The sequence below is a fragment of the Trematosphaeria pertusa genome (genome assembly GCF_010094035.1).
Source record: "Trematosphaeria pertusa strain CBS 122368 unplaced genomic scaffold BU26scaffold_3, whole genome shotgun sequence".
Classification (NCBI taxonomy): Eukaryota; Fungi; Ascomycota; class Dothideomycetes; order Pleosporales; family Trematosphaeriaceae; genus Trematosphaeria; species Trematosphaeria pertusa.
In genome coordinates, this window is record NW_022987214.1 from 1,596,443 (window position 1) to 1,618,234 (window position 21,792).

The 21,792-nt window shown below is 54.6% G+C and overlaps 9 protein-coding genes and 1 non-coding gene across 10 annotated transcripts; 4 read left to right on the forward strand and 6 right to left on the reverse strand.

The window, feature by feature from the left end:
* Window positions 1-161: 161 nt before the first annotated feature.
* Window positions 162-2,429, reverse strand: BU26DRAFT_419495 (dipeptidyl-peptidase-like protein V precursor; the record flags this gene model as incomplete). The annotated part of the gene is made up of 2 exons (XM_033823302.1): window positions 162-2,070; window positions 2,122-2,429. The coding sequence occupies 2 exons, from the start codon at window positions 2,427-2,429 to the stop codon at window positions 162-164; spliced, it is 2,217 nt and encodes a 738-aa protein (XP_033688338.1).
* Window positions 2,430-3,200: 771 nt separating this feature from the next.
* Window positions 3,201-3,542, forward strand: BU26DRAFT_515704 (uncharacterized protein). The gene has a single exon (XM_033828137.1). It carries the CDS (start codon window positions 3,256-3,258, stop codon window positions 3,469-3,471), a length of 216 nt encoding a protein of 71 aa, XP_033688339.1. The 5' UTR covers window positions 3,201-3,255; the 3' UTR covers window positions 3,472-3,542.
* BU26DRAFT_t10 lies at window positions 3,221-3,326 on the forward strand. Its single transcript has one exon. It is a non-coding gene; the product is annotated as a tRNA-Ile (tRNA).
* Window positions 3,543-3,886: 344 nt separating the features above from the next.
* Window positions 3,887-4,312, reverse strand: BU26DRAFT_395722 (uncharacterized protein; the record flags this gene model as incomplete). The annotated part of the gene is made up of 1 exon (XM_033822743.1): window positions 3,887-4,312. A coding segment is annotated over one exon (426 nt), but the record flags the coding sequence as incomplete, so codon positions are not given.
* Window positions 4,313-4,504: 192 nt separating this feature from the next.
* On the reverse strand, window positions 4,505-6,514 carry BU26DRAFT_588181 (PALP-domain-containing protein; the record flags this gene model as incomplete). The annotated part of the gene is made up of 6 exons (XM_033834708.1): window positions 4,505-5,064; window positions 5,115-5,184; window positions 5,233-5,852; window positions 5,904-6,022; window positions 6,074-6,133; window positions 6,191-6,514. 6 exons carry the CDS (start codon window positions 6,512-6,514, stop codon window positions 4,971-4,973), a joined length of 1,287 nt encoding a protein of 428 aa, XP_033688341.1. The 3' UTR covers window positions 4,505-4,970.
* A 109-nt stretch (window positions 6,515-6,623) lies between these two features.
* Window positions 6,624-8,396, forward strand: BU26DRAFT_538172 (DUF185-domain-containing protein). Its single transcript, XM_033831445.1, has 3 exons — window positions 6,624-6,995; window positions 7,050-8,020; window positions 8,080-8,396. The coding sequence occupies exons 1-3, from the start codon at window positions 6,686-6,688 to the stop codon at window positions 8,287-8,289; spliced, it is 1,491 nt and encodes a 496-aa protein (XP_033688342.1). The 5' UTR covers window positions 6,624-6,685; the 3' UTR covers window positions 8,290-8,396.
* Window positions 8,247-9,404, reverse strand: BU26DRAFT_515707 (DUF846-domain-containing protein). Its single transcript, XM_033828138.1, has 3 exons — window positions 9,251-9,404; window positions 8,826-9,158; window positions 8,247-8,715 (listed from the first exon to the last, which is right to left on the reverse strand). Exons 1-3 carry the CDS (start codon window positions 9,345-9,347, stop codon window positions 8,561-8,563), a joined length of 585 nt encoding a protein of 194 aa, XP_033688343.1. The 5' UTR covers window positions 9,348-9,404; the 3' UTR covers window positions 8,247-8,560.
* An 83-nt stretch (window positions 9,405-9,487) lies between these two features.
* On the forward strand, window positions 9,488-10,867 carry BU26DRAFT_547847 (citrate lyase-like protein subunit beta). Its single transcript, XM_033831905.1, has 2 exons — window positions 9,488-9,650; window positions 9,715-10,867. The coding sequence occupies exons 1-2, from the start codon at window positions 9,608-9,610 to the stop codon at window positions 10,647-10,649; spliced, it is 978 nt and encodes a 325-aa protein (XP_033688344.1). The 5' UTR covers window positions 9,488-9,607; the 3' UTR covers window positions 10,650-10,867.
* On the reverse strand, window positions 10,805-13,314 carry BU26DRAFT_515709 (uncharacterized protein). The gene is made up of 4 exons (XM_033828139.1): window positions 12,812-13,314; window positions 12,289-12,639; window positions 11,586-11,805; window positions 10,805-11,368 (listed from the first exon to the last, which is right to left on the reverse strand). The coding sequence occupies exons 1-4, from the start codon at window positions 13,002-13,004 to the stop codon at window positions 11,014-11,016; spliced, it is 1,119 nt and encodes a 372-aa protein (XP_033688345.1). The 5' UTR covers window positions 13,005-13,314; the 3' UTR covers window positions 10,805-11,013.
* A 3,059-nt stretch (window positions 13,315-16,373) lies between these two features.
* Window positions 16,374-18,133, reverse strand: BU26DRAFT_418404 (uncharacterized protein; the record flags this gene model as incomplete). The annotated part of the gene is made up of 5 exons (XM_033823246.1): window positions 16,374-16,814; window positions 16,867-17,504; window positions 17,559-17,697; window positions 17,749-17,999; window positions 18,049-18,133. The coding sequence occupies 5 exons, from the start codon at window positions 18,131-18,133 to the stop codon at window positions 16,374-16,376; spliced, it is 1,554 nt and encodes a 517-aa protein (XP_033688346.1).
* Between the last annotated feature and the right edge of the window lie 3,659 nt (window positions 18,134-21,792).

The window sequence follows — 21,792 nt, forward strand, 5'->3', positions numbered from 1 at the left end:
TAGCGAAGACGGGAAGAGATGGGAGATAGAAGATTGCTGAGAAAAGTAGGACTCTCATTTTGCCATCCTAGCTATATACGTAGCCTCCAACGTCCCTTGTATGCTAGCTAGTTTCCCAAAAGCTTCCCATTTTGAAAACCTGAACGTGCGCTTTCCTCTGATCAGCGCATTGCAATGTGTTGCTCAGCCGACGACGTCTCCTGCGCCTTCTTTCGCGCCTTGGTATATTTCTCCAGCCCAACGTGCTCATTGATCCAGTCAAGTACAACCTCATGCCACATGAGGCTATTCTCCGGCTTCAGCACCCAGTGATTCTCATCTGGAAACGTGAGAAACTGGCTCTCCACACCTCGAGCCTGAAGTACATTGAAAGCTGCAAGGCCCTCGCTAATAGTGAGCCGGTAATCGAGCTCTGAGTGGATAATGAGGTGCGGCGTGCTCCAGTTGCCCGTGAAGCGCGACGGATCCCACTTCGCCCACATGGGGGCGTTGAGCCAGAGCGGACCTTTCAGGTCGTGGAACGGGAAGTACAACTCCTCGGAAGCCATCTGGCCTGTCATGCTGAAGACGCCGTCGTGAGTAACAAGCGCTTTGAACTGCTGCCCCAGTTCGTGGCCCTGTATCCAGTTCATCATATAACCACCATAGGACGCGCCCAGTGCAACAGCGCGGTTAGTGTCGACGTAGGCCAGGTTCTTCTTGATCCAGTCGAAACCCCTCACGAGGTCTTCGTATGGCAGCCCACCCCACTCGCCCTGGATTGCGTCCACGAAGTCTTGTCCATAGCCGGTACTACCTGTTGGATTAGGGCAGATAACGACGTACCCCTGCTCAGCGAAAATGGCCGGATTCCAACGCGTGCTCCATCCATCTGTCCATGCGCCTTGCGGGCCGCCGTGGATGAGGTACGCAAGTGGGTACTTCTTAGTCGAGTCGAAGTGGGATGGTTTGACGACCCATGCATGAACAGATGGCTTCGAGGTGGTGTTTGCGCCGGGCCAATGTATCTCATCGATCTGGCGGCGCGAGAGGCCGAACATGGAGCCGCTGCGCGTGTTAGAGGATACGAATATCGTCGTTAGATTGGCCGGCTTTGAGTCGTGCGGACGGTCGTCAATGGGGAGGGTGTAGGATTTTGTGAGGCCATTGGTTTCGGTGGGATAGTTAGCAGGGACGAGGGAGTACAGACTATTCTCGATGAGGCTGGTAGAGGAGAGGAAGATGGAGCCATTCTTGAGGGGTCGCGCATCAGTGATGGTGCCGCCTTTAACAAGCAGGTCTGGCGTTGGTGCGCCGGGCCCAGTCAAGGTGGCCGTGAAGAGGTCCATACGACCGTTTTGCTCTGCCGTGAAGTACAGCTGGTTTTTGGAACCCCAGCTGATGGACTGAGGACTCCGATCCCATGCGCCCTTCCCGTTATTTGTAGCCCAAATGTGGTTGATCCAGCCTGGTCGCTGATAGTCTGGCATTACGAAAACTTGGTTCTTGTCTGACTCGTAGCCGTCTGTCTGCATGGACAGAAAGGCGATCTGCTGCCCAACGCTGTCCCATACTGGGCTCGTACTCGCCCCTTCGAAGCCGTAGATTGGTACCTTGAAAGGTTTTGAGATGTTCAAGGAGAGATCAGTCCAGAAGGCTGCGGATACAATCAGGTAGATGTTAGTCTTCGTGTGCGTGGCCAGGTTCAGAGCCGGATCCTTGGCTGTGAACACAAGGCCGTGGGCCGAAATGTCGAAGTTATCGGTTCCGCCGAAAGCGTCCATGGGAGATTCGAGGCCGGTGTCTTTGAGCGCATTCTTAAGTTCAGAAAGCTGGTACTTGTCGCCTTTCTTGGTGAGCGTCCCCAGGAAGATGGCGTTTCGATTCTCCGTCACGTAGTGATCCCAATGCCGAACAAAGAGGGACGTGTACAAGCGTCCGGTGACGTGCGGCTTTTTTTCTTTCTCTGGGTTGTACAGCTCGCCGCATGGTGTCGCTTTCCCTGTGACGGCAATAGCATACGTATAGTTGCCAATGTGCACGAGCTTGACGTTGCCGACAGACCCGTCAATCGTGCCAGCAACATGGCTACTGTGCTGGTATTAGTATATCTAGACCCATAAATCGCAAGAACATCCATACGCGTTACCAAAGCCTTCTGCAGGTCCAACCTTGACACTCGTGAGCCCGCCGTCACCCTCACTCAACAGCAGCACCGTCTCATCGTCCAACCAGTGCGGCTCGCTCGCGCCCTTCTCGTCGGTCACCAGAGCCGTCTGCTGCGACTTGACATCTAGGACGCGAATCTCGGACTTCTTGGAATGCTCCGCGAAGCTGTACGTTGAGACGCTGTACAGCACTTTGGAGGCGTCTGAGTTGGGCACGCCATCCGAGCGGCGAGGTGCGCTGAGGAGTACCTCGGGCGTGAACTTGGCCGCGCGAATGGTCATACTGAGGAGAGCGAACGGTAGGACGTAGAGGGAGCGCCTTGTCCACTGTTAGTAGTGTTCAATGGGAGTAAGCGTATGTGCAAGCCGTCGCGAGCGCTGCAGTCTCTCTCATCGCGCGTAGCATGTTCAATTGAACCCACTACAGCCTCCGCTTTGCGGTGAGGTCATGCCATGGGCGCTCAGGAACTCGGCGAGCTGCTCTGAAATTGGAATTGGGAAGATGTACATGTTGACTGATCAACGAAAGTATACTCCTGCAGAGCAGACAAAAACGAGCGAATTGCTCTCCTTCAAAAAGCGATTGTGTAGAAACGAAAGACGCCGGAACTGAGGGCGGGAAAGGAAGTAGGAAAGGTGTTGTAAGACAAATATATTTGGTGTCATTCTGGTGAAAGAGCGCTATACCTACCGCTTATCTTGTTGATACAAATCTCCGAATTAGATCTGTGAGAAGGAGTGAATGTGCGAACCCCCAGTCGTGGTGAAGTAGAGTTGATGTTGGAGGTCAGATGTGGTTCGCCTCGCCCTAGGTCGGACGGCGTTCGGCCCATGGAACGTCAGATGGCCCAACCCCTCATCCCTCCCGCCACCATGTTGCCCCGCGCCCACAAAGTGCATGTGATCGCTCAAAAAACTTGTGCCACCCTTCATGCGTATCACACATTACTGCGGTGACTCATCTACCGCCACTCACCCTCCCTGTCAGCTTTTTGCACACGTATATAAGCCTTGCAGTATCAAAAATTGTCAAAATTTCCTTGAAGTGCATTCCACGAATTCAAGACTTCAGAAGTCCTGTGGCGCAGTGGTAGCGCGCCGTTCTTATATGACTCGTCAGACTCATATGGCCTTCATCTGGTTATGCGGATGCCGTGGGTTCGAACCCCACCAGGACTATGCACTTTTTTTTGGCTTTGCGGTGGTCCTTTTGCACGTTGGGTGGCTTTTTTGGTGGTTGGGCGCACGTGGTGGCAGCGTGCACCGGCCCGTCTCCGATCTAGCACGTGGCGGCTTATCACGAACGTCGAACTGTTATTTTTAGCGGAACAACCATCAGATTCTCAGAAAGCGGTATAGAATGAAGATTCACGAAAGTATGCGAGATATGGAAGACATACTGAGCTTGTAATTGGAAGAATCGCATCATGTTGGATGCTATAGACACCACCTTGACTTTGGGACGTACCCTGTGAACTGCATTTGGCCTGACTGCGCTTGAAAGATTGTTGCACCTCAAGTGTACCCTGTCCCTATTCTACAATGTTGCTTCCAATGTGACGCACTGTTGCTGCTATGCTGGATTGAATGTTGGGATCACGTGGACCTACCAGTCCGCGAGTTCCTCCCGTTCTCACGAGGGCATCCAAGACCTCGCAGATCCCGTATTCAAATAGCGGTTATGAAGGCCTCGCCTCAGGGCCCCAATATCCCTTGCCTCTCCCCCACCCGCTCCCACCTTCTTCTTCTTTCACCATCCACTCGATCTTCCGTCCCAGCAGCTCGACCTGCTTCTCATACTCCCACCTGGGTGTCTCCGCACCCCTCATCCCAATGAACTTTGCAAACATCCTCATCTTCACCTTCAGCCTTTCGAAATCGTTGAGCTTGCAATCGTCTGGTAGATTCGGGTCTGTGGATAGAAATGGCCGCGAGAAGTCCATGGTCTGGGGGTAGGCGTAGAAGTGTGGAGAGGACGGGGATGTTTGCGAGTAGAAGGAGGCGAAGGAGTCGAGTTGCGGTTCCGTGAGTAGGAACAGTTGTAGGATTGTGGGCGGGAAGTGTGGGGGTGGGAGGCCAGTCGAGACGTGTAATATCGGGGCGATGGTAAGGCGCATTTGGCGAATCTTCTCTGCTAGGGCAGGGTTCCGCTCGGATACACGCATGTTGGTGTGGCTCTCGTGGAGGGTTGATTTGCTCGCTTTGCTTGGTGTGTTTGCCTCGTCTGTGTGGTGCTTGCTAGACACGCTCGCCGTGGTTGTAGCTTGTTGATGCAGTTCCCGTATTTGCTCAAGAGTAATTTGGCAATAGGAATGTTATGGCTAGCATGCGGGACACTGCAGGCAACAGCACGGTTAAAGGCCGCCTGTATATATAAACGGAACACAAACAGATAAAGGAAGTGGAGAAGAATGGCTATTGTCAGAACAGCGCAGATGCCTTTGTTCTTTGTCACGGAGCGGATGTAGACTCCGCGGGAATAGGTGAAGAGGGCGGCCTTTGTCTGGGTTGTGACATTGCTATTGTGTTCTCGTGTGGCGGACTCCACAATGTTCTTCACCACGAGGATGAATGTGGTGATCTGGCCTCATGAGAGACGGAGGCCAAGGGACAGTGGAGCACTAGGTATGTTGCTGCCTCGCGTTTGCAGAACCGGCGGATTTTGTGGTCGCTGTATTACCTTGATATGCGTATTTCTTCTCTGGACGCGCGGAGGAACCCCAGCTAGCTGCTGCCACGCGAGCTAAGACCCCAACTGGAGTCAAAATGAGCTGTATCTGGCGGGATCCGGAAGGAACTCGTAGGATGACGGGTTGATGACTCTCATGAACCCAGAATTTTCTCAAGGGACACGTCGTTCTCGATGCCTCCGATAGGTTCTGTGCTGGCCCAGAACTTGCTTAGGTGTCTTGCGCCGCTGTGAAGGGGTCAGGACATTCCATTCGGACTGTGAAGACCACAACTTACCTGTCACATAGCAATGTGACGATTCGGTGACCAGGACCGAGCTGTTTCGCTAGTTTCGCTGCGGCTACACCTGATTCTGTCAGCGATAGAGTGCTGAACTCCTCCAAACCCGGCTTACAATTTACTGCACTGCTGCTGCCAACGAAAATACCGTCGTTCTCGACTAACCATCTCGCCATGGCGATAGCTTGCTCGTCCGTCACCCTGATCGCATCATCAATGAGTCCTCTCCCGACTTCAAAATTGTGAGTGACACGGTTGATTCCAATGCCTTCCACGATAGTGTCGACCTGATGCCTTCGCCGCGTCCCTTCTCTTTCTTTAGGATCGAACATAACACCGTACTTGACGCGGTTATACAAGCCACTCCCAGGAGGATCTGCAAGGACGACCTTCAGATCAGGTAGTTTTGACTTGAGGAATAGCGCAACTCCAGAAATAGTGCCGCCGGTACCTGCGCCGCTGACGAACGCATCCAGAAAACCACCCGTTTGCTCATAAATCTCAGGACCAGTGCCTGTGAAGTGCGCTCGCCAGTTGGCTTCCGTTTCGAATTGGTCTGCGAACAGCCCTCTCCCGGGTTTGTCGGGGCTGTCTGTGTGTTCTTTTGCCCTTGTTCGAGCGAGATTGACGAACTGGTTTTGATCCACAATGGGCGCTGGCCGGACTCTTTCTACTTCGGCTCCGAGCTTGAGAAGAAGATCTGACTTTTCGATTGCCATGTCATTTGGCATACAGCTAGCAACCATCATCAGTTGCAGACCTTAATATTTAGCCGGTTGAGCTCACATATGCGCTTTATATCCTCGCGCTCTACAGATAGCTGCTAGTGAAATCCCGGTGCTACCAACTGTGCCTTCATAGATGGTATCGCCGGAATGTGGAATCAGGAGTCCCTTCTCTTCCGCCTGTGTACACTCAGTACATAATTTTAATGAGCATGTATAGCTCAGACGTACCATCTGAATGATGCTTAACGCAACCCTATCTTTCGGGCTGTTCCCGGCGCCATTGAGAAACTGTACGTTGAAGGTTAGCATTCCAGTCGTACGCTCATCTTTGCAGCCCTCGATTACCTCCGCTTTTGCAAGTATGTCACATCCTGTAGCTTCAGAAAGCGACTTTATCTTGATCAAGGGCGTGTCGCCAATGCATCCCTCGATGCCTTCTTTGATATTTCCGCCACCTTTTTCTAGAGACTGCTCAATCTCCGCAAGGCTCTTCTTTATGTTGTCCAAATCGGTTATTTTTGAGAATTTAGATATTAGTCTCTGTTGTTGCTTCAGGCGTCCTTCAGATTGCTCGGATGCGTGCTCGATACTCCAATTCTGATATGCAGCAGTTAAGGCGACGCCCAGGAGAAAAGCTGCTGTGATGTAGTACCGTGAATGGTCAGTCATTCTGGAATTGAGAAGACAGGCAGAAGATGGTGGAGGATGGAGAATGGTTTAGCCGAATAAAGCTTATATCCTTGCTCGTGGCTTGGCATGAGCAGGTTACCCACGTGCCCATCGCACCGTGATGAGCTCCACCATCCGCCCTTCTCTCCAGAAGCGGGCTTTCGGGCCTCAATGGATTCGCCCCTCGTCACGCAGCTCTTCCGCCAGCTTTTCTCCCACCGCGCATCGCAATGTATTGCCCGCGGAGCTCGACCCGCTCTCGCGACCGCCCGCTGCCCGCATATCCAGAGACGAGGAAAGGCTACACGGCTAGGTGAGGGGGAGACAAGAAGAGAGAGTCGATGGCAGCCGCGGAGGAACGTCTTCCCACATGAAAGGACGGAAGAGTTTGATCGGTATCCAATGGTCACGGCAGATATGCTGAAGCTGCGGAAAGAAAGACCACGAAGAGTGAAGATGCTGCTGCGGGACTTTATAGAAGGTCAGGCCTCAATTGGTATACAGGAAGCCTATAAACAAGCTAACTTGAGCCCAGACAGCCTTTACAATCCCCACTACGGCTACTTCTCCAAGCAGGTCGTCATCTTCTCCCCCGGCGATCCCTTCGACTTCACCTCCATGGCCTCAGAGCATGAATTCTTCCAGCAGCTCCGCCAGCGGTACACCTCCTTCGAAGACGCACTCGACTACCAAGAACCCAATGACCTGCGGCAGCTCTGGCATACGCCCACCGAGCTCTTCTCCCCCTACTATGGGGAAGCCATCGCGCGCTACCTTGTCGAGGACTACAAGTACAACTTCTACCCCTACCACGACCTCAATATCTACGAAATGGGCGCAGGCAATGGTACCATGATGCTGAATATACTCGACTATATAAGAGACGTGCATCCCGAGGTGTATGAGCGGACGCAGTTCAAGATCATTGAGATTTCGAGCCAGTTGGCGCATTTGCAGCAGCAGGGGCTCGGACAGAGCGCGTATGCGAGGGGGCACTCGGACAAAGTGGAGATTGTCAATAGGAGTATCTTCGACTGGGAGCAGTACGTATCTAGCCCGTGCTATTTCCTTGCGCTGGAGGTTTTCGATAATTTTGCGCACGATGCGCTGAAGTACGACCACGAGACCGGCAGCCCGTACCAGTCGCACGTTGTCATCGACCCGCGTGGCGAGCTGTTCGAATACTACTCTCGCACGCTGGACCCGGTCGCAGCGCAGTTCCTCGAAAGGCGGCACGCAGCCTGTAAATCCTACCCACATCCGCTGCAAGGTTCGCGGATCGTGTCGAATCTACGCTCCCTGTTACCCTTCAGAGGGTCGCTCAGTGTACCGGAGTACATACCCACGCGGCTGATGCAGTTCTTCTACATTCTGTACTCGAAGTTTCCAAACCACAAGCTCATCAGCAGCGACTTCAACAAGCTAAGCGACGCAGTGGAAGGTTTGAATGCGCCGGTGGTACAGACGAGGTATAAGAGGCAGATGATTCCCGTCTCTACGCCTCTTGTGAGCTTCCCTTTATCCCCTTACTTAGCCGTACGGTAGTGCTAATACCGGTTGTCCAGGTCCACCAAGGCTACTTCGACATACTCTTCCCAACCGACTTCGAGGTCATGGAGCCTATGTACACAGCAATAACGGGGAGATTCGCGCGCACATATTCGCACGAGGACTTTATGTGGGGCAGAGCAGATATTGAAGAGACGCAAACGAAGAACGGGGAGAACCCGCTGTTGAGCTGGTATAAGAACGCTAGCGTCATGATCACTGTGTAGATACTGAAATATCCCCTAAACGTAGCCAAGCTGGCTATTGTATAAATACCATGTCTCAAGATAGGACCATCGTAGATTAAAGCATTCCGATGTGACGCAAGCGCTTCTGTATGAAGGCTGTTGCAAATTCTCGAAACCAAGGATATCTGTCTAATATTCCCCCTTCCTCCAAAACGCCAAAGACCTCCATGCCCATTATCCGCATGCGTACTCTTACAAGGATACCTGTGCTTTTCGCTCCAACCGTTGTCAACCGCGACCCCAGAGGGGATCATCTCCTGAACCAATTGCTGACCATGCCGCTTGCCAGATTCCTCGCGAGACCGGAGCCGTACATAGCATTCGAGGCGAAGCCGGTAGCGTGGCTGAACTTATCGCAGCGCGAGTATGCGAGCGCATTGGTGATGGTGAGCACGAGTGCGATAACTATCCTCAGAGTCAGCCCCCATCCGCACTCCCCTTCCTACCCTTCAACCTCATCCCATCCCAGCGTGCCCTTCAACCCCCTTCCCAAGGCAAAAGCAGAGCAGACTCACCAACCAGCGTCAACCAGATAAACTCCAAGCTCGCGAGCGCCACGACCGCGAGCAGAATCCACAGCACGGGCTGCGCATACAGCGCGATCCAGAAGAAGCGCTTATCCGTCGCGTTGATCTGGCGCGTCTCCGGGTCCGCGCTCTCAAACACCCAGCGGCTGTCCCCACTCGCGGTGTCGACTTCGTTCCACCAGCGCAGCCCGACGAGCCGCCGCCCCGCGATGTTCTTTAGGTAGTAGAAGTCGGTGGCGAGTAGTAGGATCGTGATGATGAAGATCAGCACGAAGTTGGAGGTGAAGAGGCGCAGGCCGAAGAGGTAGACTAGGAGGCTTGCTGTAAGGGCGTTGTTTGTTAGTAGGTGTATTGATTAAGCTTTGGAGTGGGAGCGAAGGCAGGAAGATGGAGCCTTGGGGAACATAACGTACAAACCCGGAAGAATAGGAACGTGAGGAGCGTGATCGGATGGCTGCTGAGCCTCCAGCTCAAACTGCCCGGCGCGGGCATCTGCTGTGCAGTCTCCATGTCGATGCGTGCGGGTTGGTGTTTGGTTAGCTGCAGCTGGGGAAGCTTCGGCTTCGGTGAGGTAGTTAAGATTCACGTGGCATTAGCTTAGGTCCGTGTTCCTTCCGCGTCGGTCGGCGAGTCGGAGCTTCCCCGCGTACCATGAGGTGAGCTCTCCGAGGTCCTGTCGCGACAGACCTTCAGCAATTGAGTGCGATACAACCAAGATTCACTCCTTTTTGCCGCCTGCAGAGCGAGATACATAGACGCAGGCCTTCACAATGGCCACGTCTCGAACTATAATCCGCAGGGCGCTCATGTACGGTACGGTACTTCAATCCCCCACCCTCTCCCTCTCCACTATGCATCCAGCTCACACAATCCCCAGTCCCCAGCTCCTCGAAGAAAATGCTCGAAAAGTCCGCCTCCCTACACGTCGACACCCTAGCCTACGACCTCGAAGACAGCGTCCCCCCGCACCTAAAAACCGAAGCGCGCCACAACCTGCACCACATCCTCTCTCGCCCGCGCCCCCATGGGATAAAAGAGCTCTGCGTGCGGATAAACAGCGTCTCCACGGGGCTCGCCCTCGACGACCTCACATCCGTGCTGCGCGGCGAGCACATCGACGCCATCATGCTACCAAAATGCGAGAGCGCCGCGGATCTGCACTTCGTGACGGACGTGATACGGCACGTGCTACCCGAGCGGCATCCGAGCGAGGCGGCGAAGAGCGTGCATAGGGACGAGAAGCCGCCGCTGGCGATCATCGCGCTGGTGGAGTCCGCGCGCGCGGTGCTGAACCTGCCGGAGATTTGTCGCGCGTCGCCGTATCTGTCAGGCCTTGTGTTTGCGGCTGAGGACTTCGCGAACGACTTGTCGCTTACGCGGACGCCGGCGCTGACGGAGTTTCTGTATGCGCGCAGTGCGATTGCGACGGCGGCGCGCGCGGCGGAGCTGCCGTCTACTATCGATCTCGTGTGCACGGCGTATAAGGGCGAGGCGGGGCTGAAGACGCTGGAGGAGGAGTGTGTGAATGGGAAGGGGCTGGGCTTCAATGGGAAGCAGTGTATTCATCCGAGCCAGATTGAGGTGTGTCAGAGGACGTTTGCGCCGGGGGACAGGGAAGTCGAGTGGGCGGCGCGGGTGGTGATTGCGGACGAGAAGGCTGCGCATAAGGGGAGGGGGGCGTGGACGCTGGATGGGAAGATGATCGATGTGCCGGTTGTGAAGAAGGCGAGGGCTGTGTTGGAGAGGGCTGAGATGTGTGAGATTGATGTCGCGGCTGTGAGAGAGAAGTGGAAGGATCAGGAGCCGGAGTAAATAGTAGAGGCGGAAATTCACGAGAATGAATTAACTTGGGAATGCCTCTAAAGTCCACGAGGTCTTCATGGGGTCGAGATATCAGTGTGGGCGCGGCGTTGGTAATACCAACGATTGAGGCAAGAATAGGGTCTTAACCCGACAGGACAACAAGTGACAAAACTCCGTATGCTATTCCCGTAGTGTACGCTTGGTTCTATATGTTCATTCATAACCCCATGATCATCAATCATCCTTCTTCTAGCACATCTATTTCGACGCTTCACCCTCCTAATGGCCTCTCTCCCTATCAACTTCACTCACCAGATGCCGTCTTACTGCTGAAATCCCCCCTCTACAGGCCTGAGCGCAGCCATCGTTCTATTTAGTAACCCCTATCCCTATCGACCTCATTCACCAAATGCTTTCCATCTCTCTCGCGTCTGAGATTCTCCCTAAGCACCTGGAACGCCCTCTCAGCATAGACGGTAGTGCTGCCACTAACGTGCGGGGTGATCAAGCAGTTCGGCGCCGTCCAGAGCGGATCATCCGCGGGCAACGGCTCCGGATCCGTAACATCAAGTGCTGCGCCGCGGATCTGCTTGCGCTCCAGAGCTTTAACAAGGGTGGGCTGGTCAATGACCTGGCCGCGGCTGATGTTGGCGATGTAGGTGCCGGCGGGGTTGACCTCGTTGAGGAGGGCGAATTCCTCGGTGGACAGGAAGTGCGTTGTTTCCTTTCTGCGAAGCGGCGTGCGTTAGCAAGTCGCCGCGCGTTTGTGATGCGGGTGCGTGTTTGTGGGGTTAGGCTGGGATGATCTCGTAAAGCAGGACCGATTGTGACGGGTGTGGCGGATCCCGTGCATTGAAACATCCGCAGAGGGATAACGCCTGTCAGTGCTCCCCGCGCTCTAGGAGCCCTGTCCAGCTGAGCAATAATAGAAGAAATGTAACTCACGTCAACGGCACACTCAATACCAGCAGATCGATCTTCTGCTTCAAGAACTCGTGCAGGCTGTCCTTGTTCAGGCCACTGAACCACGCACTTGGGTACTCGCCCTCGGGGTCTCCGGTCCCGGGCACAATGAAGCCCCCATCGCGCCTGGATTCGGGTGTCGGCCGTGGCGATGCCGTGTATGCGATCACGTCCATGCCCATGGCTTTCGCCACACGCGCGACTGTGGCACAGTCAGTCAGTCATTCACCCTCAGCCAAACGCTCGACTGCTCAATAAGGCAGGTGTGTTATGCGGGGAAACATTGCAAAAATGGGGAATGTAAGCGGCGAGTCCGAGGGTGTCAGCTCAGCAGGAGAACTGTGAGGGTGAGGCGCAGTCCGGGAAGGATCTGGGCGTTCTGTGCGACAGCGGAAGGATGGGCATCCTGGCGATTGCGTGTTTTTGAGTTTGAGGGTGCGAGATCGTTAGGCGGCGAGGGAAACGGCCGGGCCGTTGGTGTTTCGTGGGAAGGGAGTCCGTGTCCGGCGTTTCTTGAAACGACCTCGGAGACCGATGAAGGCATACAATATAGAGCAATCCTTCAACAGCCAGCTGGCCCCATTAAGGCCCGAGCAAGCATGTGTACAAGGCGGACGTAAGAACTGCAGCACCGAGTTCCACAGATGAAAGCAAGACACGCATATATGAAAGCGTCGCCACTCACCTTGTCTGCCAATGGACCCGTAACCCAAGACTCCCACTCTTTTGCCTACGTTATCACTCACCCCTTCCATCCCGACCTTCTGTTTCCACTCTTTCCTCTTTTGGGCGTCGTACAGTATCGTGTACTTGTGACTGTGCACGAGGTCCATCATGATGACCCATTCGGCAATCTGGGGGCCGTGAACGCCTGAAGCACTGCAGAGAGGGATCTTGGAGTCCGTGTAGATTGGATGCTTTGCGACATGATTGGTTCCAGCGGAGTAGAATTGGATGAACTTGACGTTGGGGACCGAAGAGACGTGGAGCGGAAGCCAGGATAGTGTTGCAAGATAGCTGGCGCGTTTGCAGAGGTCTGCAGGCGGAGAGTAAGAATTACGGACGACGGATAGAATGATTGACGGAAAGCGAGAAATGAGCAAAAACGCGACGGAATGATTTGATCAAGGATGAAAGAGCAGAACGTGACAGAGGAAAAGGTGCGGTTGTACAGAAGCTGACCGCGCGTAACGGGCAGGGCGTATTACCTTCCGGGACCTCTGTCTTCCCCGTCTTGAGGTCCTCGTACGTCTGGGCGATATAATGCATTTCCAGATTCGGAAACTCATCTCTGATTTCGCCAATGACCTTCTCTGACGCCTTCTCGGGCCACGGTAGTACACAGAGCAGCAGCTCGCGCTCGTGTTCACCCCGTTGCGGGTACTCGGGTCCCCCGCCCATTGCCACCATTGAGCCTTGTGTTAGCGATTCTGCAGGGTAACGAAGGGGCTGTGTGTTAAAGGTAGGACTGAGTAGAGTTGTATATTGAGAGGATGAGACAGAGTGAGAAGAATAGATGAAGTCGACCGAGTGTGCGAAGAAGAATGGAGTCAGATCTACCTCCAATGGCGGGATTACCAATCGGGTGGGTCATGCCCGCCTAATCTGATCCGTCAGTTCTATCTTTCGCGACTTGCATTGCTGTCGCCATCCTGCGAGGACAGAAGTCACTTCTACACCTCCTCAACCTTCACCATCCGGTGGCTGGAAGACGTAAGCCAGATGCGTCCCGGAGTCTCGGCGATGCTCCACCACAGACGTGCCATACCGGACGCTGACTTGCGCTTTCCGGTATCGATAACGCACGTGAGCGCACACCGATTCTGCAACCTCATGCACGGCCTCCCCTCCCGTGTTTCACCATGACGCATGCAGCAGACTGAATGTTCGCCGAACGTTCGAAAAAGCAAGCGCATGCCTTTGCATCGTGAACACCCGCGCCAGGGGAAAGGATCTTCAAACGCGCTAACAGAGCAGTTCTCCTTCAGTACACCGATGACATGCCCCACGGTTTCACGAACAATGGGACCGGCGCAGAGGTGCCGAGAGCTTGTCAAACAGCGGCGCCATCCGACTGCCGAGTTGTCCTTTGAGGCAACGTTGCAGTAGATACACACGGCGTCCATGCTGATGCTGACGCGCGCCTCCACGCGGGTCGTCGACAGCGGTCGCGTCTCCACCGCATGAACGTCATTTGAGATAGTGGGCTAGCGGCGTGTCGAAGACGCGTTCGCCCACCGTCATCGCTCCAATTGCAATTGCGCTCCAATTTCCACATCAATTGTCATGCTGTCGACCAACCAGCTTGTTCGTAGGCCTTTGGGAATATCATATCACACCGCGTCAAAGCCTATCGTGATGCAGGCGGGTGCGCGCATGCATAGGCGAAGCTCATGCGGAGGAGGTTTGCGTGTACTGTAAGAATCGCAGGAAGGACCCTGGACGTTAGCAAAAGCTTTCTCTCCTCCGTCGATCGGCATATCAAACACCAGAATTGACATGACACAGAGAAACTCCCACCTCGCCGTTCACGAGGGAAAATTATACAACCTTAACAGAGCCATGTTATTAGCCGGCCATGCTGCTCCGTCCCGACTCCCCATCTCGATTTCGCAGCGCACCGCGCCCAGCCGTGCCTCCCGCTACCCACTCCCTGTTCCCTGTCCCATCGCGTGTGCATCCTAAGCACCACCCACGGCAATAATTCAAGTTAACATTAGCATTTCTTCACGACCACGCGGCCTTGGTACCCAGAACCGGTCACCTAACCGAGCCCATTCCAAACTCTGGTTCGGCATCCCGAAAATAGCCCAGCGCACCCATGGCTCTTAATATCGGCAACACTTCCGTCCGCAGGCGTAGCCTCCGTGCCACCATCGTGCACACTTGCTTCTCTCGTCTTTCCAGAACGACGGCGAGTCGTGTGCCCCATTGCGCGTTGAATCCTTCAACCGGGCCGGCGGAAGAAGTTCGCGGCATGTGTGACTGCACGTCAACAATACGACTCAGTTTCTTCCGCCATCGATCACAGCGCTTCCTTAGCAAATCGACGAGTCCTTAGCAAAGGTCTTGTCGCGATCAAACGATAACGTGATGGTATAATGACAATCCGGGGCAAGGCAACCTGTCAGGTCCGAAACCGGCATGGCGAATGAAATGTGGTCAGTCAGCACTAGACGGCAGACGGCAGCGGGCTGCGCAACCTCACCTCTCCTCCGCGTCTCTCTTCAACCGATTTTCCCCGGAGCTCGTGTTCCGCCCTGCCCATTGGTAATTTGTACCTGATCTTCCCGCTTTTACGAGAGCGCCTGCCGTCAGCGTCGGTTGTTGAAGCCAATACCAGGCAGAAGAAGACGCAGGGAAGATGCGGCATCGCGTGAGAAGCCAATTCGACTCTGCCTGCCTTCCCAAGAGTAACCTCTCTCTTCAAGGGGTATGATGGCTTTCTGCAACTGCCGTATCAATTCTCCTTGAGTGTTGCCATCGGTTGATGTCCACAAAAAGGCCAAAACTCCAATCTCCCTACCGCAGACGCAGACGCGTGACTTCGACTGGGGACGGTGCAGACTCGAATTAGATTCCCGTCCGGTACCGCTCCGCCCCGGTCGTGCGTTTGGGGTCCCTTTGATCATTTGCTGGGGCGCTACTTTCAACACTGACGTGAGGTCCTGGGGCTCATTGCGTCTCTGCCCTGCCAAGGCCCCCATACACACTGCATTTATCCAAAGTAACTCTACCCCTAGCGGAGGACCCTTTCCCTCTGCAAGGCACAATGCTCACCGTGACACAACAGCTCGCGACGTGACTCTCAACAAAAGACCTGCTGCTTGCATATGAGGTGACTGCGATATTTGTTTCAGATTTTTTGGATTTTTTTTCCTATTGGTTTGATGGGGTTGGTAAGCGAAGCCCTGATGCGCTGTGATGCAGCGCTGGCATGAAGCCTGAGGCTTTTATGCAGTCGAGACATGCAGTCAAGACTGCAGTCGAAGCCGTAGTGGGCTTGGGAGTAGATGGCTCCATGATGCGGGACGATACGAGATGATCTGAGCGACAAGCTCATGAGACGAGCGACAAGACGGTCGGAATAGTCGACCAAAGAAAAGAGAAGCCCAGCTCCGGGGCGCGAAACCGAAGACAACAGTAGTCCTGCGAAAATAAGGTGATGTGAAAAATTTGCCATGGTGGCTTCTGCTTTCCCTGCCCGCTATAGGGCTGATGCTTTGAGCCTCCTCTTAACTTCCCAAACCTTGGGGAAATGTGCAAGCGAAGCGACTTGTTGCTCGCTGCCGAATATAGCATGCTCTTAAAGTAGGTACCGGATGAATCGAAGGGTGGTAGCGAAGAGGGAGAAGGATAATATCCAGTAAAATTCTTCCAATCAGAACTCCGTGCCTGATGCGCGTACCCCAACTTTTTCTCCCAGCTGGAGAGTCACGGAGAGCCGCGTCCCTATACCAGAAAGCTATCCCGAATCCATTATCCGGGATGTTGCAACGCCCAGGCGCCTTGACTGTAGCGACTGTTGAGGCCCCTCGTATGAGTCTCGGGTATATTCTTCTTCATCGACGCCGTGCTTTTGTGTCCCTGCGCGAAAGCGCGGGACGGGAGAAGTAGTGGTAAAATATCGCCCTCAACGTTCGTGCCGTTAGAGCCGCTCTGCAGATCATGCAGGCGCAAGGCACGGTGCAGATCCGCAGAGGCTCTCTTCGAAACTCTTCAGCGATCATCACCTGTTTTGCTTGAGAATAAACGATTCTAGATTGGCGCTCATATCTTGTTCCTCGTGTAATCATCGTCGTCGTCCTCTAGGACTGGGGGATGCAGCCCAAGGCCGCCCCTAGCGTGTGAGGCCCGCGGATCCCATTCTACGCGCATAGCTGCCTGTGATGGTGCCCGCGGTGTTGAGAAGCTAAGTGAGGGAGTCGTGTATTCGCGTTGTGTCTCCTTTGTGAAGTAGTCCGGTGTTCCTGTGTATGATCGCCGAAAAGGGTCGTATTCTGCGCCGGGGCTGGTCGCTGCGCTCATAGGGGACTTCAAGGGGCTTCCCGCGAACTTCTGCAACTCGTAGGGTCGGGTCTCGTTGCCGTACTGCTTCGCGTCTAGCGACACGAATTCTCGCTTTGAGCCAACTTTGGAGCGGAAGAGCTCCAGCCATGCTGTGAACATCGAAGTGCGGGCGAGGAGGATGAAGCATTGAATACCGGCCAGCTGTCGGGAGAGTTAGCACAAAACGTAAAGAAAACGGCAGTGCATGACTTACAGAGAGCATGATCAGAATAGCTACAACCGTTGACTGGTTGACAAACAAGTCTTGGCCAAAGCTGTAGCATTTGTCAAGCTTGGTCGGGTTCGTGATCAAGCAGAGCAAGAATGGCATAGCTTTCTCGATGTTGTTGACCGCGTTGCCGCTGACGGAGTTGAGGTAGATGAAGACGACCGAGAAGAAGATGACATCGACCAGGATGAAGACAACAATGGTGATGCCTCTCCACTGGAGCCATACGACTTTGCGGACACGCCGATATACTACACGCGCGGATCGTGTCCGCACACTCGTCGTGTATGATGGAAGGCCAGCGCTGCTTTGCGTCTCGGTCTTGTCGTCGCTCCACATATTCTGAAGGTAGACCTTGATGCAGTACACAAAGGTGGCCAATTGGACGACCATTGCGGCGCCAGCAATGGCGAGCAAAGGGCCCCAAAAGTCCTTCATCGAATTGGCCGAGTTCACGTGGCAAACCTCGCCAAACCGGAACGACACTCCAGTCACGGTGATGGTGGCAGTGAAGAAGGCTGCAGCGACGGACCAGCCTAAGCCTTGCGCCGCATAGAAGAATGTCTTGCCAGGCATGTAGTCCCAGCAGATTTGAAGATGCATCGAAAGGGCGCGAATGAAGACTGGTAAGTAGTCAGTATGCGCCGACCGATACCCGCCCCCTAGGGTAGACTCACTCCACACTGCCATAGACAATCCGCCTGAGACGAGAAAAGCGCCAGAAAATGCGCACGTCAGGTTCGAAAACATGTCGTTGGGAGTGATCTCATCGTAGCACTGTTCAGGCTTTGTTCCAAAAGGAACCACAAATCCAAGCTGTTGGGGGATTAGCATTGGATATCCATAACATATGAGTGTCCATCATACCGCGAGTAGTATGGCGGCGATGATCAAGCAGTAACTCAGATAATGTCGCCGTGTTTTCTCTGCCGGAAGGCAGATGAAGGACACCAGCAGAAAGACTAAGCAGACCAGGCCGATGAGGTTGAGAACCTCTGCCGCACGGTAATAGCTCTTGAATTCGGGAGGGTATAGGTAGTCTGTGGCCGGACAGGGCAGACAGCAGAAGAGACCTGCTTTTATTTGGTCGACTGGCGCGCAGAATCGTCCATCAACGACTGCTGAAGTCAGTATCTCTGACCCCGAGAAAAGGCTTGGAACACATACATCCTCCACTTCCAAACTGCGATGCGTCGTAGAACGGTGGTGGGCAGAGTCCCCGCAGCGGGGACGATAGCGTCGCGTTTGCCATTCCGGCTCTTCTCAATTGTAGAGGATGGCTCAAACCAGATCAAATAGACAGTGTGTGCGACATAGGAATGGGTTCAACAATGCTCCGCCGGCCAAGCAGATATATGGAATGAACAGTCGGCAGGTGCTGTTCCGGCGAACGGTCGTTCCGGGTTCGGTATAGAAGCGTATGGTTACTGAAGATAGTTCGGCGATACTATGGTATTTCGAGATGGTAGTGACACCGATTATGCGCGAGATGAAACCGTCGACGGTAGGGACAATTAAGGTTCGAAGACTTGTGACAGATAGGAAACGAAACGGTGTAGGTCGTCGTAGTGGTGTGGTCGAACGTGCGGGGAGCTCGGAGGGGAAGCAAGAGAAGGAACAGAATTACGGTCGGTAGCAGAAGCTCACGAGTCCAAAGCGAGGGAATGTAAAAAGAGGGACGTAGCACAATAAAGTACGAGAGACTCACTAGGGCGGAGAAGATGCTCCAGAGACCCACCGAGGCCGCAGGAGAAGGCCCTAACGTGTGGGCGAATTCTGGTTGGAGCTCCGCCTTGGTGGTCCTTTACGCAGGCGACGATCCAAGAATGATTAGACCAAAGCGACCCCTGCTGTGCTCGTACGCCCCAGTCTAGGGCGCACGTCCCGCCGGTGAGCTAAAAAGCGGCCAAGGCCAGGGCGGCATGCAAGAGCGGCCGGGATTACAATGGTGGCGGGACAGGTCCAGGGTGCTAAAAGTCGGGGCCAGGAACAGGAGTCGTGCAAGCGATGGGACTGGGCGGATGTGCCGTCGGGCTTGCACGACAGCCTCCATGGGGTGTCCAGCTCGGGCATCGTGATTCGCAGGCGCTGAAGGCCCTTCGCGCCGCGGCCCACGAAGAAGACGCATGACTTTCTGCGCGGGTTTTCAGCCGGCCGTCAGCGCGGAGCCTTCAGCGCGACGGAGGACGAGCAGCGAAGATGCTTCTCTGCATGGCCTAGGCACTCCTAAAGAGGTAACAGAACGTGCATAGCTATGGTCCACAGGGCAATATCAACGGTGCCTGCGAGGAACAGTTTTCCAGCTGCCTCAATGTGGATCAGACATTACGTACCGGCGAGATTGTGCTGACGACTCGGCTGCGACAGCTGCTCGAGGGCGACGAATTGGCGCTATTGACCGTTCTCAGAGAAGTCGCATTGTCCTACAGAACGCGTAGAAGAAACGCCGGCGGAGTAGGGTGTTCGTCCTTCTCGAGGGGCAGTTGGCGATGCTCGATGATGACTGGTCGACAGGCTCGAACGAGCGGCAGCCGCTGAGCGTTCAGCTTTGCACGAGATCCCAATGAACAGTTCGCATTGAGATTCCACGTGGACTAGGCAATAAGTGCCTTTGCGCGGACGGTGTCATACACGCGAAAAGGATCCAAGTTCGTGGGAAAGGGTCTGCTGCCGTGCACCCTCAGCTACACAGACCTGTCTGGCCTCTTCAGGTCCCCCAGCGGTGGGGTTCAAGGTCGAGGCTGGGCGAGAGCGGGCCGGGCTTCTCCGGCACAGGTCAGGACATCCGGAGCTGAGTCGATGCTGCGGTGCCTTGCAGAAGAGTCTCGGTCGACGTTGGGAGGGCTCACAGCCACAGCTCAGGCTTCATGCGAAGGATGATGAGCTCATCGTTCCTGGGTTGACACGGGAAGACGGGCAAGGACCAATGGACGCGTGCGAGGCGCGTATATTGCCGGCGCGTGTCGAAGTGAGGTGGCTCAACCTTTTGGGCTGCAAGAGGGCGACGAGGAAGACATCGGGCGCGTCATCCTGTGCGCGGCACGACTGCTCGCTTTTTCGGGCTTAGCGCATTAGCGTTCCTCCCCCCACTGGCGAAAACTGCAGGTGCCTCCTTCCGATTGATCACTGTGCCTCATCGCTCACCATTCCCCTATCATCATCCCTCCCGTGTGTGCGTTCTCGCGTCTTTTCGTCAGAATCGCCGTTATCTATTGGGTGGCTCGCAGAGTACGGAGGCCAGTCGCATGCTTCAGCAGTCCGTCGCCCTCAGATATCGCTTCCGAATAGCTCAGGGCCCCTCATGCTTCGCACGCGTTAAACAACGGCGCCTCCTGGAGTCTTGGACGTTGGGTTCCTGCATGCAGCCGACTCGCGGGATGCCGATCCGACACACTGGCCGCTGCTTCACTAAAAACGCTTTTTAACGGGAATAGGCTGGCTGTGCCCGTCGCTGCAGTAGCTGCTGCAACTAGCGGTCGCGTTGGTGCCGCCCTCTGATTGGCCATCTGTCTCGAATTTTCTCCTTTGTGCCGACATTTCCCTCACTCTCCGTGCCGCACGATCGCTGACCGGCAACCTCGAAAAGCATTACGAGATGCGATGACATCGCTCCCTACGAGACTGCACGATCAGCAAACCATAGACTGGGCACTCCACCACAATGGCATCCATTGAAACGCAAGAGAACCAAGGGGTCGTCGTTCTGCCTCACGACGATTCACACCGTGTCATCGCTGAGAATTGTGAATGTCACCGTCCTAAAACGGCCCGATTCCTCCCACTTCAAAGCCGAGATGGCATGCCGAATCCCGTTTGCTACCACCACTCGAGTCAGTGTTGAATGAGCACCAACAATGATTCGACAGATCTCTCTCCTGCCCACCTTGCGCACATGGAATGGTGCAAGGTCAAGTTATTCCGAAGGCAACAGGGCTCTTCCGAATACGTCCAAAGCAACCCAGATGAACAGGCGGTCTCGTCTTTGCGGCGCTCTCGGTGCCATGCGTATTAACTACTCTGGGGAATTGCTGTCCCAGGCGGGTGCATAGTCTCGGGCATCTCTTCGCCATGGGGACACGCACTACCTAGGGGAAGCAGCTTCAGGGATGCCGCAGAAGGTGGAGGATGCAGTTCATGCCTACGCGGGATTTGAGTTTGAGCTGTCTACCCTCGTTCAACGCCCGGCGCCAATTCCATACAGGACACCTCCGACCCGCAGCAATGGTCCTGGTTCACTATCCTGCACACGTTGCTTTTCTCAATCCTCAGAGCTCTTTGTCCGATGAAGTCTTGTCCAGATACTACGCCGTCGCGGAAGCTATGAACCATTGGTCATCTCTGCGCAGTTCCATATGCTGGACCACTCAACTCAATATCGAGCCGTGAACAGGTAGACTACAACAATGGCTCCCTTCTCAGTCGCAAGGTTCTCCGCAAGTTCCCCACTCGCCAAAGGGAAAACGCTCTCATGGCACGGGAAATGATCATCACCAGAGAGGGGCATTTCTTTCCGGCCCTCTGCTATCATAAGCAAATTTCTAGTTCGGGAGATCTAGAACTTCAACATCCACCAACAAGCGCTCTCGAGTTCTCCCCTACATTCCGTCCCGATGCGCAAGTCCAACCACCAACTTGTGGCAGCGTCGTCGTAAGGCGCTATGCACATGCAGTGCCTAAAGTAACGCTTAGCTCCCAGGGCCAGGCACCTGCAGCCTCGTCAACTCCATTCGAACGGGCTTGCACGGTGGTCGAATAATGCATTCGTCGGAGGTGAAGCGCTCCCACCAAACCGTACCTTCTTCATCGATCGTTTGAAGTTACTTCCTGCAGCGCAGACACGGAAATGACCTCTAGCTTTGCACTTTAGATGCTGCAGATTCTCAACCAGCGTGCTTCCTAGACTTCCAGGAC